This window comes from Agelaius tricolor, unplaced genomic scaffold (genome assembly GCF_023055355.1).
Source record: "Agelaius tricolor isolate 1412-34295 unplaced genomic scaffold, bAgeTri1.0.p SCAF_6, whole genome shotgun sequence".
NCBI lineage: Eukaryota > Metazoa > Chordata > Aves > Passeriformes > Icteridae > Agelaius > Agelaius tricolor.
The window spans coordinates 44,221,391-44,237,533 of NW_027269266.1; the positions used below are offsets into that span (position 1 = coordinate 44,221,391).

General features: G+C 43.5%; 1 protein-coding gene across 2 annotated transcripts in view; it reads left to right on the forward strand.

The window, feature by feature from the left end:
• Window positions 1-16,143, forward strand: part of LIMD1 (LIM domain containing 1) — a 32,892-nt gene that overhangs the window by 10,166 nt on the left and 6,583 nt on the right. Inside the window, exons 2-7 of one of the 2 annotated variants that reach the window (XR_011679589.1) lie at window positions 896-997; window positions 12,044-12,111; window positions 13,091-13,153; window positions 13,904-13,967; window positions 14,501-14,631; window positions 15,768-15,819. Coding sequence is in view for 1 of the 2 variants with exons in the window: in XM_071429608.1 (XP_071285709.1) it covers window positions 896-997; window positions 12,044-12,111; window positions 13,091-13,153; window positions 14,501-14,631; window positions 15,768-15,819 (416 nt within the window). In the remaining variant the exon portion in view is untranslated. The remainder of the gene's footprint in view (window positions 1-895; window positions 998-12,043; window positions 12,112-13,090; window positions 13,154-13,903; window positions 13,968-14,500; window positions 14,632-15,767; window positions 15,820-16,143) is intronic. The other variant, XM_071429608.1, reaches the window with a different exon arrangement.

A 16,143-nucleotide genomic window follows, 5' to 3' on the forward strand; every position in this document is an offset into this window, starting at 1 on the left:
GGAACACATAATCTGTTTTTCCTTCACACTGCCCCTTATTCATTTATTTGCTTAAACAGAGATTCAAGTTCCTCAGTTAGCGGTAGTTAAAGGGTGGTGCTGCTTTAAAAACAGCCTGTCACAATTGCAGGGCAATGCCTGAAGTGAGTAAAATGGCTTGATGTTCCATTTCCTTGTTAAGAGAGGTAGGTGTCAGGTAGTCTGGCTCTGTTTTATTGGGGAACCATTAGGGCCTTCAGCAGGAACAACTGGGATCTGAAATGGATGATTTAAGGGAGGTAAGTAAATAGCTGTGTTTTCCTCACATCAGTTGTGACCAACAAGCTTATCTTATACAATAATTGCCAGAAACTATTGTCTATGAAGAGCTCTGAGCACCCCTTACTGATACTCACTGCTTTTGTGAGGGTCCTTAAGGGTCCTTAAGCAGGTTTAGATGTATATAAAGGTTGTCAGGAAGGATGGGGGAAGGAAAGGAAGGAAGGAAAGGAAGGAAGGAAGGAAGGAAGGAAGGAAGGAAGGAAGGAAGGAAGGAAGGAAGGAAGGAAGGAAGGAAGGAAGGAAGGAAGGAAGGAAGGAAGGAAGGAAGGAAGGAAGGAAGGAAGGAAGGAAGGAAGGAAGGAAGGAAGGAAGGAAGGAAGGAAGGAAGGAACTGTTCTTGTGCAGTTTATTTTTTTGCAAAAGTCTTTCACTGTGGAGGTTTGGTGACTGTCATGTCCTGTTAACAGCACCTCTCAGGGCAGGTCACAGTGATGTCACTTACATGTTGTGGTTTCAGTGAACTGCATGGTCCTAAGCTGCTCAGCCACCATGACGAGCTAAACATGTTGTCACCCAACCAGTGTCCCCAGGCACCCTGTTGGGTCCCACTTGTGACTTCTCTTCTCTCCCCCAGGTACCTGCGTGAAGTGCAGCAAGGGTGTGTATGGAGCAAACCAAGCTTGCCAAGCCATGGGCAACCTCTACCATGACAGCTGCTTCACCTGTGGAGCCTGCAGTGAGTATCCCTGGCCTGGTCTGATCCCTGAGTATCCCTGGTGCCAGGCCCTGCAGCAAACTCTTCAGGCTTAACATTGTTCTGGTGTAAAGGGGGGAGAAAAGAAAGTAGTTAATAAACTATCTCCCAGCTGGAGTCTGCTGCAGCTCTATGACTTGGTGGTGGTGGTGCTTGCTGTTTGTTTTTGAATGGATTGTTGCAAGGCATGTAGAAATGATATTTTGGATTGTGCCAGGCTTCTGCCTTCTGGTATGGGGGATGGTTGTTTTCATTCCTCTGCCTCTCGGTTATAGCCACATTTTCTTACAAGAGTGTTTTTTCAAAGTGGCAGTGAAAATGCCTTAGCTGGCATGTTTTTTGTCTCAGCAGGCTTTACTTTTCAGATGGAGCTGCTGCAGGATAAATCCAGTGGCAGTGTTTTCGCTGTGTACATTATCTTTTACTTGCTAAAATCATTTTGTACCTCTGAAATTCTTCCAGTTAAAGCATGTAAGTGCATGAATGTCCCAGGTTACACATCTTGCTTGCTTTTTCTCCAGGGAGATGCAGCCATGCCCTGAGATAAGGGGCATGTCTCTGCCAGCTTGGTTTATGGTTTTTCCAGGGAGGGAACTGGTTACTCTGCAAAGGTATCAGCCTGGGAGCAGTGATGATGAGCCCTATGAAATCTACCCAAGAAGCAGAGTTAATAGTTCAGCTGGCCCTGCTGAACTCCCTGTGGGGCACTTTGTCAGACCCACATCTGGAGGTGAGGTGTACAGCAATGTATGGATCCTCCTGAGCAGCTTTTCCAGGAGGAAAAATCCTCCTTGGATTTTCCAGGAGGTCTGTGATGGAGCTGGAATGAAGAACTGGCCAGTGTTCCAAACTGTGGCTGTGTTTGTAAGACAGTGGTTTTTCTGTTTTGTTGTGTTTAACTCCAGCAGTAGTAGCATATTTTTAGAAGTGTAGCTGTATATGTGGTGTCAGAAAAAATAATAATCTTCTGCTGCTTTTGTATATATGAGTTTGGTTTTCCCAGATGAGACTGAGGGTTTTTCCTCCTGAGTTGTATTTAGAGTTATAAACTCATCAGGACTGCATGTGTTTTATTTGGAACTGTAAAGCTGGAATAAATATAGAAAGATGTGTGTGCTTTTTAATAATAGCTGAGCCTTGAACTATGCCTATTTCCCAGCTGTCCTACACCAGCTGCCCTGCCTCACCTATGTTTTTAGTAGAGTATTTCACCATCATCTGACCGAAAATAGGAAAACTGAAAAGAGAAACTGGTTTTTGCATGTAGTGGCAGTTTCCTAGAGGCTCAGAAGTCAGCTGCTCACTCTTCTGTCCTTTCTTAGACATTAATTTGAAATTAATTTGTCTTCTCCCATGGAGAGGTTTCCTGGCTGCAGCCAAGGCTTTGCTTCAGTTACCTCTCACCCTCTAGGGCGAGGCAGTCTCTGAACTGCCCTTGCACCCAAAGATCCTGTTAAAAATAATCCAGCAGCAGGTTTGAGCTGTCTTAAATTTCTAAAATTACTACCATGCAACTGGTGCTTTAGAAAGAAACACTTTTGATCCTCCTTTTAAAATGAATTTTACAATCTTTATTTGGAGACCAGTGCTGGAAAAGTAGTTGTGGTTGCAGAGGTATCCGTGGTTACATCTGTTTGTTTGTCTGTGTTTGGTTAAAAATTAACTTAATCCCATTTCTAATGAGATGGGTTGGTGAGGGTTGAAAGAATAGCTATTTGCTGCTTATTTTAAAAGTCAACCCTTTCCAAACGTTTCCAGTGCAAGATGAAAAGGTGTAGATGTCAGGTGAGACTTAGAAAAATGGAAAGAAGCCAAGTTTAGCAAAATGAAGTCCATTTTCTCTCTTACCCAGGCTGTAACTGAGAAATGTGCTGACTAGATGTGCTGGGGCAAAGGGTTTCAAACTGAAAGTAAAATTAAAAAACAAGACTAGTGAAAATTTATGGGAGGTGGGGAAAGAAAGGGGTGTGGGAGCAATAATGATATTTCCCTCCGTAGAAAAGACTGTATTAAAAACAAGATAGAAAAGGGGAATGCAAGTCATGGGCATATAAGTGAGAGCCTAATTCAGCTTGTTATATTTAGGAGAGTAGTCATGGAAGATAAAATTCTTCCCATTGTGGCAGTGGCCATACTAAAATGGAAACTGGAGGCAGTGGCAGCTGGCAGGATGGCATGGATGGATGGAGGGGAAGGTGTGTGGTGGCATGGGATTCCCAGCACTCCAAAAAGAGTGGTGCCAGAGGGTAGTGGGTGTTTTCCCTCATGTGCACAGACCTCTACAAGCAGGAAGGTTTGCAAGAAACCCTTCAGTGCAGGGGGTGGTTTCCTGCACTGCCCCTGCTCGCTTGCTCCAGGGCTTTGTGGCCTTACCTGCTCTGGGCTGACTTTGAGCTTCATCAAACCTCTGCATTGTGGCTGCCTGGGGAGGTACAGGACATCCTGCCCTGCACTCAGGGAGGAAACCCACTCGAGAGGAATCCCACCTTTTGTAACCCAAAGTAATCTCCCAGCCCCACAGACCATCAGTTGCTGTGGGGACAAAGGGCACACATGCTGTCGTTCATTCAAAGAGGACACGTGCCCCTCTGCAGGCTTTCTGTCACCTGTGTCGCTGCAGGAAATGTGATGAGGCCATTTCTGTCTGCCAGAAAAATAAATACTTACTTGGTGTTGTCTTTCTAGTTGCAAAGCACATCTTGAGCAGCCTGTGTGGAAACTCTGGTTTCTAGTTGAAAAGTAAGTAGTGCTTTTAAGGTCAAGTGGAGTTCATCTTGGACACCATCCAGTACAAACTTGACTTTGAGAAGTCAAGGTTGCCCCTGATTTCAGTCTTAAAATTTCTTCTCTGGTGGAACACTGAATATCCTCCACTCCAATAAATAAAATAGACAAAATTACCTATTAAGGTAAAGCGTATCGTCCTCCAGATATTTATAACCACCGTCCTGCTGTTTTCATTTGAGCAAGGATTTCTAATTTTGCTCCTCGCTGGATTTGTGTCCAAATCTGCATTGGTTTTCCCAACACATAAAATCAAGAGTGTCTAAGGAGCAAGGGTTTAGGTGGGGGGGTGATACCCCATATAGTGCCAAATTTCCTTCACCCTCAGCTTCCCAATACATATGTTCAGAGATAAATGATAAAGCAGTTTGTTGAACAGGGCTGTGCATACACTACAGGGTTCAGTTGGCAGGAAAAAAATGTACTGTCTTATCTGAGCCAGTGGCATGTAATGCAGAAAATTTGGCTTAGAGGTCAAAACAACAGATTTAGAATTATTACTTTGGCAGAAATATCTCGTTTATCTTCTTGTTTGTTACAGGGCAGAGGCACAAACAAGGCAGTCTTTTGCAGAGAGGGAGAGGAAAAAAGCTTCAAGCTCTTTCTGCAGGATTAGTAATAAATGATATTTGCTTTACAGGAGGGCTATGAAAAGTAGGTTAAAAAAAAAAAGCCTCCAAACGCCTTGAGCTGTTTCCTGCAATCTCAAGGTGTCTGTTTCCGCCTTGGGGTTTGGGGGTTTTTTTGCAGCTTGTTGGGCAAAAAGTTGTAGCTATCAAATGGTTTGTTACACATTAACCATTTAAATTAAATCACTAATTTATGCCGCCTCAGAGGTATAAAAAGATACGTGTGTCTCCAGAGGTTGATATTTACAATTTAGGAAGTAAAGAGACCTTACAAATTATATACTTTTAGCTAAACTGTATCACTCTAACCTTCTGTGTTAAGTTTTAGTGTTTTCTCTTGGATTCAGCCAGGCTTGTATCCAAATGCCACAGGTTGCCTGGAGAACAGACCTTTTTGCTCTGCTGGAAGTGTAGTTTAGAGCTGAAGAGTCTTGCACTTGAACCACTTGGTCCTCAAGAGGAAATCTGAAAGCTAAAAAAGTGCAAGGGAAATGTTGGAGATGGCTGGGAAGGAAATCAGTAAACGAGGAAGGAAGTCAGAAAGAAAGAACTGATTGCAAGGTGATTCGAAAGGAGTGTTTGATGGTGAACTACAACACGAGGGCCAAAGTGAGGACCAGATTTTGACTCCTTACTGCAAAGAGTTGAAAGCCTTGCATAGATTACAGAAAATGGTTGCATAGATTACAGAAAAAAAGGTTGGAAACCTTTACTAGATTACAGAATTCAGTCTTTGACATGTCAATATCACTTCATTCCTTTATTTTTCTTTTCTATTTTTGCAAGCTCAGATTAATGTTGATGTCAGTGCAGGGGTTAACAGACTGCTGTTCCAGTGACAGACTTTGAAATCACACAGGCTGGCTGCCTCTTGCCACCCTCTGGCTGTATATATTTTATATTTAATATTTCACAACATAGTTGTGTTTAGAGGTATCAAGGGTCATTTACTACACTAGGTAGCTAAGCTATCAAAGCAGATTTTTCTGCAAGCATAACCCTCTGCTTGGGCTAATTAATCTTGCTGCAGTGATTATGAAGCATGGCTACTTAGAGCAATGCAGCTCTTGGTGTCTTTGGGCTAATTATGTTGAATAAACATGTCCTCTATTGGTATTTAACTCCTAGAAAAAGAAGGCCATGGTTTTTATTGGCACAGTTAAATCACTTTACAAGCAGAAAGTCACCTTTTTTCTGCCCATGTGACTTAATCCCAGACAGCAGGATAGTAAGCCTTGCCAAGTGGTTTCTCCAAGGCCACACGTATGTGTATGGTTGTCTTCAGATGCAGAAACTGCCATCTCTTCTGATGGAGGCAGAACTTAGTGCCAATAATTGGATAAAAACCCACCACACCAATCAACTTGAGAAATGTGCAAATCTTCAGAGTGGAGAGTGCAAAGCATTGCCAGTAATCTACCCTCAGCATCCCTTCAGTAAAATTGTCACGCCAGAGTCTGCATAGTAAACAATATGATTTTTTAGCAAAAATAATGTCAGAAAAGATTCAGGTGTGCTTGGATTTACAGTTTAGGGGACAGGTAATTCATCAGTATATTTTTCTGTTTGTCTAAATGGCTGCTATGTTCTTGCTGACTTTTTGTCTTCAGTCTCAGCTCACTGGTGAAAAATCCTATTGTTTGTCACAAGAAGTGCTTCCTATAGATGAGAAAAGCCAGGACAGCTTTTACAGTAAGGTGACAGTACTTGTTCCTCTCCTGACCAGATTTCAGGGCAGTAGTGATATGAGGCCTGAGCTGGAGGGCCTTTGGCATGGATCAGGTGTCCTCAGTAGATATCCTTGAGGGAAAGGTGAAGATGTTCAGCTCCACAAGGGGATGGATGCAATTGGGGATTTACCAGTGTAATAGTGGTTTCAGTCAATTGCAAGTGCTGGCTGAAAGTCTGAAATCATTAGGACAATGTGAGGAGGAAAAAAAGGTTGAAATCTTCTGTGGAATAAATTGCTAGTCTTTCTATTTTATAATGTTGTCTTCAAAGTACTGTTTTCTGTAAAGAACTGGCATAGGATTAATTTGTGCTGTAAAGATTTTAGTGGCTTTCTTACAATGTTTTAATGATACTGTGACTAATTTTCTGAATAGTGTCTCAGTAAGTAATGAGGCCCTTTCCATAACCAGAGAAATTTAAAAATTACTTTCTCATGTCGTTTCAACATGCAGTTAATTCATCGAGGTCAAAGAGATTGCCTCCCCCTCCTTCCTCCTTTGAGGCTCTGTGAGTTTCAATGAGTCACTGGGTGACAGGGTGGGAGGCCAGCTCTTGACAACCACCATGGTGCATTTTGGGGAGCTGGGCAGCCATCTCCAGAGTGATGCAGAGTGGCTGAGCACTGGGATTAAAACCAGTTCCTGAGCAGGGACTGTCTGGATCAAAAGTGCTGCTTTGTCCCAAGGTGACTGTATTTTACCTCTGAATTTTGATACTTCTAGGGGTTTTCCCTAAAATGAAGAACTCATTAATATCTTCTTGCAGCGGTTTGCCTGATGGCAAAGGAGAGGTGTTGCTCAGTTGTGTGGGGTGCTGTGGTTTTGCAGTGTTTCTGGCTGGGGATCCATTTCCACCCTCACCTGTGGTTGTGTTGCTATTAGAGGCAGCTGACCTTTCTTACATGTGCATGTTTTTGGCTTTCAGGCATCAGATCATTTCCTGAGAGTTTTGAAGAATAAAGCAACACTTTTTAACAGCAAAAAACTGCCACCAAGTCTTTTGCTTGAGCTTGTTTGGTTTTTCCCTACTGCCTCAAATGTATGGTGAGAGCACGGAGCATACAACTGTGTAGTTGAGAGAGACTGAACATCTTTCGTGGTAATGGAGTTACTGTGTCACAGCACAGTTTCTCTTGCAGATATCCTATCCTCCTGCCCATGGTTTCAGCAAGACTTTGGTCTGTCCTGGGCTATCTGCCATTTGCCTGATTTGGAGGATGTACAGCCATTGAAGTGACCCTTTCATGCAGGCTCAGTTCTAGGGCTGATTGGAAATATTGACGCTTCTTTGTCAGCCTGAGTACTGCATCCAGCTTTAATGGTGGCCAAGAGAAATGAGACAGATGTCAGAAATGAAGCAGAGCTGTCTGATGCCTGCCCTTGTCTGCTGCACATGGTGGGACACCATGCTGCCTGTGAGCAGAGTGTCCACGTAGGGCTTCCAAAACACACGTGCACTGGCTGAATTTAACGTGCCATCAGTAATCACATATCCAAATTTATTTTACAGCTGTGGTACTTGAAAAAGCACTGGTTTTTGTAATGGCAGAGGCCCAGGGCTGTCAGTGTGGAAGGGACCCAGGAGAAGCTGCCAGTCAGCAGTGATTTTTGCCCATCTGCTGTGCAGATACCACAGGGAGTTGTATGGTGCTTAGATAAGTGATAAGTGAAGTCTTCACACTGCCTCTCCAGCAATGCAGCAATCCTGCTTGTGTATCTCCAAAGAGCCCTGGGATCCAGACATGGCCCTGTTCCATTGTATGCATTGACAAGCTATCTCTTGTCTTTGAACATGGGTTTGTGACCCCATTGTTTTTAATAAATAATGGAAAAGCAACTTCAAAAGAGAAAGTTAAGTCCAAATCCCCAGCAAGCAAATCATGCATCTCCCAGGATCCTCCTTGCCAGGGACATTTCAAGTCCCTGGTTAAACTCTCTCTGAGTGGTCTTCAAAAGGAGAGAGCCATCATTTGAGAAAATAGTAGACAAAAGCACTGGCATCCTGGGAGTGCAGCCTGATGGTATGCCTATTATCAGCTGCTAAGCAAAGTGTGTTTATTTTAGCACAAAGGCACTAGTGACTAAGCTTGAAATATTTTGAAATTGGTGCTGAAATGACCTCGAGGTCATCCTGAAGGTCCCACAGCTAAACAGACTAGACAGACATGTGAGGGATGAGCAGTACATAAAAGCTCAGGGCTCAAACTTCCTGTCAAAAGATGAACAAGATACCTTGTAAAAAAAGTGAAGACAGTAAAGCTGAAATGCCAAAAAAATTTAATTGTCTGAATCTTTTCAGGTGTGAGATTAGCTAAATTCAGGGTGAAGCAAAAGTGAAATGCAATCAGGAGCCAGCAGTATAAGACATGTAGTAAAACAATTGATCCTGAAAGCAGCAAACCACACCTTAAATATTCCTGGGTTTGTCAGAGGATATTTCATCATGATACATGTTGAAAGTAGGCAGTTATCAATATGTGATTCCTCACATGCCATTTAACTTCTCAATCCTTATTTTTGGTGAAAGTAAAACTGCATCTCCATGCTCAGATGAAACCTGTGCCAGCCTCTGCAGGCACAGTCAGAAGCATTGCTTGTGAGAGGGCCTGGTTTAGTTCAAGGCACTGTCCCATGGCAGGGAGCTCAGGGCAGGGACAGAAGTCACTGCCACCCTGCTCTGCACTGTGGGGCAGTCCCAGTGCTGTTCCTTTTACTGCTGTGGCTGCAGCAAAAACATGCATTTCCCAGCTCCACTGGGACAGTCCCCAGCGCAGCCTTGGAAGCGAGCTTTTCCTGCATCTCGCCTTCCCAATTGTATGATGAGAAAATGCTTCCTCATCTCAAAGAGACACTGGAGAAGTCCGTCCCAGAAGTGCACAGAGAGAAGTTGAGAGCAGCAGGGAAGACATGGGCTGTGTTTGCATGAACCACTCCCACAGTGGCTGCAGGAGCACCTGGTTACTCATGGGTTTTGCTGATTTCCTTTTACATTTCTGCCAGGAGCCTAAAGAAAGTAATGGAGAGCTAAAAATAGTTACAATGCTTACCTCTTCCCTAACAAAAGTAATTAAATCATCCCTGTCCTGCCTCAAAGTGCTCTTGGTGTCAGCAACTCTTCAGGGACTCACATAATGCCAATGGGCAAATTATAAATCCTTTACAAAGGATTTATCCCTCTGCTGAATGAGCTTACAGCAGAAGCCCAGACATAGCATGCTGGCTGTGGCACCTTCACTGAAAGTCTGTTGCCATCAATCTTAACCTGCTAATGTCACCGTGTTAAAAATACACTGGGTGCAGAATGGCTGGTAAATGCTTTTTTTGTCACCATGGAAGAATGGCATTGTGGCAGTGATCCAAACCTCATCCCTTCTGTTGGAATGTCTGCTGCTCATGCACCAGGCCTTCATCCAAAGAAATGTTTCTCTTTGCATGGCCCCATTGTGTATGTTTTTCCTCACCACTGTCAGCTTGTCTTTAAGGAGACACATTGCATGCAGGTGGAAAGTCACTTGGGCACCTGCCCGTTGCGCTAAACTGGAGCCCTTGCTACCATGTAATTTAAAACCAAAGTTAAATGGTTTTGTTTGTTTTTCATTTTTGGGAGTGCCAAATCCCAGTGTTGGAGTGCCAAATCCCAGTGTTGCATTTCAATCAGTGGAAGATTTTCAGGAGTACTTCTTGCTGCATTAGGCTTGTTGTTAGCTTGCTTAGGACCACCCTTGACAAAGGTGATGGAAATCTCAGGTATTCCCATGCCTCTCCTGTCCCTCCTCAGAAACTGTGACTCTAGAGTAGCTGGTGAGCATGCCAGGCTTACCTGTGGACAGGCAGACACACAGGTGAGGTTATCATGCAAATACACCCCCTGGGTTATAAATCACAAAGATTACATGTCCCACATTAGATACTTTCTATTTTGAACTCTGGGTCCTGTTTCGGTTCCAGCAACCTTGGCAACAGAGGGCAGATGAGAACAATCAACAAAGTGGGACACTTTCAGGATGGTCAGAATTTCTTCCATGCCCTATCCAATGTCTGCATTGATGCAAGGATGGGCTGGTGCCCTGGGTCATCTCTGACCTTCAGGTTACATGGTTGTCCCTAACAGGGATTTGAAGAGAATGGGGGACAGTGACAGTGATGGGGCCATGTGCTTTTGGCTTCTACACTGCTCCAGTAAACACAGAGCTGAGCAATGCCCACAGTTTAACCACAAAGTTCCTGCACATGCAGACACGGGCTTGTTCCTTGAGAAAACACATTGCCTTGTCCTCCACCTGCCCTGCTGCCTGGGACTTGGACTGGGCACTAAGGGCTGCTGATGAAATGCTGGTCTGGCTCAATTCATTGGCAAAACTTTGGAGCTTCCCTGGAGCATTGTGATTTTGGTAGGTGCTCCACTGGGACAGTTCCCAGTGCAGCCTGGGGAAGTGAGCTTTTCCTGCATCTTGCCTTCCCAATTGTATGATGAGAAGGTGCTTTCTTACCTCGAAGAGACACTGGGAGCAGTCCATCCCAAAAGTGGGCAGGGAGAAGCTGAGAGCAGCAGAGGAAGAAATTGGCAGCAGGAGTTGTTTCCCAGCCTGAGGGTGCCCTCTGGCGTATGCAGAAAACTGTAACACTTGTTTCTTGAAAACCCACTTGTTTCTTGGGTTTTCTTGGCTTCCTCCTTTCCCTAAAGCCTTGCAGCCAGCGTGGTTCTTCACTGAAGGCTGCCAGGTAGGTGCATACCATAAGGTGACCCCCAGTCCAGTCCCGTGTTATGTTCACATCTATACACCCAGCAGCTGACAATCACTTTTTTAATTATGCTGGCCTGTCAAGCAGGAGGCTTCTGGGCCCCAGTGTCTCAGACCCAATTTCCTTCCAGCAGTGCCTGGTAGGTGTCCAAAACCAGCCTGCAGCAGCTCCTGCTCCAGCTGTGCCCAGGCAGTGCTGCTCCCCCTGCCCCAGGCTCTGTCTCCTGGCACGCGCTTGGGGCTCCAGTGCAGAACCATTCCAGTGCCAGGCTTGCATTTCAAACCCTGGGCTCAGTAGGGAAACCAGGCTGCAAAGAGGTAGGAGCAGCTTTTTATAAACAAACAAAACCTAGCCCTTTTTTCTTGTGAGAAGTTTAGGAGTGGTGGCAGTGTGAGCAAACATTGCCATGATCACATGGAACTGAAAGCAGACGGTGAAAGGGAGGCATAAACATGAAAGCTGAAGTAAATACAAATCCTCTCCATATGTAGAGTCCTTTCTTGGAAAAACATTGTCATCTTGTCTTGATTATGACATTTGGATTTTTTTTTTAATAGTTTCAAAGCATTTTGTTGGCAGCTGCAGTAACAAATGTGCTGGTAGGTAGCAGAGAAGCTTGTTGAGTGCTCTGATGTTGCACTCTGCTGGGGCAGAACGAGTGTTCAGGTATTGCAGTGCCTTGTCTGGCAGCTGCTGCTCATAACAAAGCAGTAAGGTTGTGACATTTTGAGGAATTAAGTGTAGGTCACTCTCTGTATGCCCTTTCTTCTTTCCTCCTTGCTCCTTTCCTTGGGTGTTTTCCAGCATGAGTCAGTGCATCCTCCCTCGCTCTTCCCAGGGTTACAACACATGGTAATCTGCCAGGAGATGTTCCAGGCTTGCAAAGCTCCTACTTCCTACCCAAAGGTGGGACTTTTGTCCAGATCCACCAACTGGCGTTCATCAGCAATCACCAGTGGAAGAGAATTTGGCATGCTGGAGTCTGGGAAGACCCATGCTGGGATTAGGTGCTCTCTTCCACCTGTGTGACATCTGTCCTTGGATGTCTTCATTGTTGTTTGCTTCTCAGCAGCCAGGTTTTGAACACATTTTCTCCTTGCTCTCTTCTGATCTTTTTCTTCTCTCTGTGTTTTTTTCCTTAGGTCGAAAGCTGAGAGGAAAAGCCTTTTATTTTGTCAATGGAAAGGTGTTCTGTGAAGAAGATTTCCTGGTAAGCACTCAGTTGACTCTTGTGATGAGACCTAATGGATATCTTAATGGATATCTTTCTGTTGCCCTCAATGGATTTTGTGTGAGTGTACCTAAGCATGAAGCAAACCCCCAGACCTTTTTTTTTATCTGCACCCCTCTCCTTGGCTGGTGCAGATAAAAATCCATATACCCTTCTTCCCCTGAGTCCTGGTAGATGAAGCCATCCTTGAGGCTTGAAAAAGTTGTATTTGCTTACTTATTGATGAATCCTAGTGATTTCTGTCAGAGAGAGGTAGGGTCACCTTTGTTCTCCTCAGTATATTCTACATAGGATGAAAATTAAAGAATTAAATGCACCTAAAATATGTCATTTTCCAAGTGTGCATTTCCTTCATTCAGACAGATGATGTGCTGTGCCCAAGGTGCATGTCATGGACATGACAGACAGTCCCTTATCAATAGATCTCAGGAAAAACAGCAAAAAAGTTGTAGTGGGCCAGACTTGATTGCTATCCTACCAGGGAGCTGGAACAATACCACTGACCTTATAGAACCTTCAACAGAATTATAACCATATAACCAAAGAAAAATTTGGCTTTCCAGGCCTATATATACAGATACTGCAACATAAGTATGTGATAAACACAAGTAGGTTCTTGTCTTGTAGATTCATGTGGTCAAATAAGCATGTAAATAAGTCTTATTAGTAACTGCCTCATTTGCATGTGCATTTATGATATTTATTTTTATACTTTAAATTAAAGTTAAATTTTTGACTTGGAAGTAACAGGAACTTGTACTCTTTCTAAACCTGAGCACTCAGAAACACATCCACACTTTTATATAACGAAAAAAGCATTGGAAAATTTCGTTTTTCTGTCTAAGGAGCACAGAAAAAGGACCAATAACAAATATGCAAATAACTCTCCACAGTACCCTGTTGTTTATGCTTGAGTGGCCTTGTGAAATTTTAAGTGAATTCTTTTCTATCCTTGCAGTATTCTGGTTTCCAGCAGTCGGCTGACAGGTGTTTCATTTGTGGTCATTTGATAATGGACATGGTAAGTGATAATTGCTTCAGGAGAAAAAGCTCCCACAGCTTTATACAAGAATGCATCAAAAGAAAAATATATTAATATCCAGCACTGTCTGTTATCATCTGGTAGTTTGCCTAGTGGGAGCCTGGTATCAGAAGGAAAATCCACTGAGCCTTTTGTTGATTTTTTCAAGGAAGTGGATCTGGCACCCCAGTGTACATCATGCGGAGACACTGCTCTGCCTGTTTTTAGTGGGTGTTGAAAAGCAGAGCCTCGAGGTCTTTCATCCCTTTTTTGGACTTCTTTGGACAGTGTATTTGTAATCCAGTTGATGCTTCCTGCTCAGCAGTGTCGTGGCTCTGCAGTGCTCCCTTGCTGTGAGGCATCAGTGCAGCTCTCTCAGCCTCTCTTTCCTGCAGTCAAGCTGTGGCTTCCCATGTATTCTGCATTAAATCACTTTCTCGTTGTTTTTTGTGGGTACTGATACTCTGTGGAGCAGGTTTGACCCAAGGTGTGTGATCCAGACCTCAGTTTAGATGTGTGAAGCAGGATTAGCCTGCAGCAGGTACCATCCATTCCAGATGTGCATGGGGTGGGGAACACTCAGGGGGTCAGCATTCAGTTATAGGAAGTTCAGAGGGAGACTGGTATAGCTGGTGGTGTAAGACTACAGCTGAGGCAAAGGAATTAGAAATTTCTGGTTGACGGCATGCCTCCCAACATTTTCTAATGCTTATCATTAATTATCTTTGTTTGCCTGCTTACACTGGAAAGCATTACAATTGGAACTTCCTACTCAGAAGTCTGATCCTTCTACTGATGGACCATGGTATTCCAGGTAGTGAATTGCAGCTGTTGAGTTCAACACAGTCTGTGCTGTGTTTCCATAGTCTGTGCTAATTAGAAAGCCAGGCAAGCGAGTACAAAGCCCTTCAATATGTAAGGAATTATGAAAACCCAGCAATAATACTAGTTTTGACTTCTTGTGGAGAGTATAAAAGTGTATTTCCTTTGTTAGGCTGACACATCTTGCCTTGTGATCTTGCTAAGTATTCTCTACTTGTTGACTTCAGAAATTATTTTCTTTTAAATTCTGTCACTTCTAGCCTTTGTCATGCTAAACACCTTGACTGAGTCTCTAAATTGTTTTCATACCCATGCTAATAATTAATATCCGTAGAGCCAGGTGCTGTATATTGATTCCAGCTGCCCTTTCCATCCTTGTTAACTGATTTTTCAGATGAAATGGGGGAAAAAGACACAGCCCTGCTGATGAGTATGCAGCATTATCTGGTGTAAAGCTGTGTGTTTGCTATTTTCACCTTTATTGGCTCTTCATGTGCATTTTTCCTTTCTCTTGCTCTGTTGCAGATCCTGCAGGCTCTAGGGAAATCATATCATCCGGGCTGCTTCCGATGCGTCATCTGCAACGAGTGTCTGGATGGTGTGCCGTTCACTGTAGACTCTGAAAACAAAATCTACTGTGTCAGGGATTACCACAAGTAAGGGCAAAATAAACAGCAGTGATCTTCCAAGCAGCAAGCCTCTAATTTAGCTTTTCAGCTAGTTAGGAGTGCAGATTGGTAAAACAGAGACAGGGTTAGAAGTTTTGAGGATGGGGCAAGATCCTAGAAATTCCTCCTCTCTCCTCTTATCCAGCTGTTGACCCTTGTGTAACTCTGATGAAGCTAAATAACCTCTGGGTTTCAGAGGTTCTCTGCCCCTTCTGCAAAGCAGAGAGAGTGAGAAATAATGCTCCTGAAGTGTTCAGTGATGTACAAAATCAGTACTTTAAGGTAAGCCTGTGAATGCCTGTGGAAATCAATGTGATTTACTTTTTTAGTAGTTGAAGGGCTGAATTTGACTTTTAAAGAACTGCCACTGAATATGCAAAGCAAAACTTTTAGCCACTTCTAAATTAAACAACTGATAAATCCACTTTAAAAATCACTTCTTATTTAGACAGTAAAATAAAATGGGTGTGCTCTTGGCTGGTAGTTATGGTATTAGAGCTGCACACATTTTGTGTGTCCTTCTGGCTTGCTTTGGTCCTTGCTCCATTTTCTGAGCAGGGAGGTATTAAGTGTTGCTCAGGCAGCCCTTGGAACTCTTCTGTGTTGTGCCAAGACTAGAGTTGTTACAATCCTGTTGCCAAGATTAGTGCCCTTGTATGCCATCACTATTTGGAAATAATTAATATTTCCTTGCAATTTAATTTAATTAATTATTGTGTTATAAGGCCTTAAGAAGCTGTGCAGTCATGTGGTATTTTCTCAGAATTTTTCTGCCCAGAGGCTGCCACTTCTTTTAATGTATTTTTCCGGGGAGAAGTCCTGCTCAGTTCCTCCTCATTTTCTCTTCCAAATCTCTCAGTAGCAGCCAAGAATTTTATAGGGAAATTTTGTATTTTTTCTGGCACTAAGTGTAAGATACAAGGTCTCTTTTTGCCTGATTGAGCAACGTGTGCCAAGCATTACTTAAAATAAATGCTAAAATGAATTTATGATCTCAGGATGCAAAGCTTTCCTGTGGATAAGTAATTTACAGCTGCAACTTTTCATGTTATCACTGAGAAAATACAGACCTCTCTTTTTATGTTGATCCATAACTTGCCTTCAATTTTTCATTGCTCTTCCAGAGTTTTAGCTCCAAAGTGTGCAGCGTGTGGACTTCCCATTCTGCCCTCCGAGGTGAGAGCTTTTTATTCCATATCCCTTTGTGGGAGGAGTGTCAGGCCTTGTTCTCTTTCACACTTGACTATGTGTCAAAACAAATGTGCTTGTGGATGGGGAGAGATGGTTGCTTCCTCCAGAATGCAACCCTTTGGTCTAAGCTCATGCACTGTTCTTGAGATGTGACCCTTCTTTTGTTCACTGGTGAAGCTTATTCCTCCTCTGCCAGGCTGCTTTTTTCATCTCCTGCAGGATCATGCTGCTGCTAGTTTTGTGTTCAGGAGAATTTTCCTTTATGTCAATAGATGCTGGTGGTACTCATGAATGTCCTCTGTGTGACCA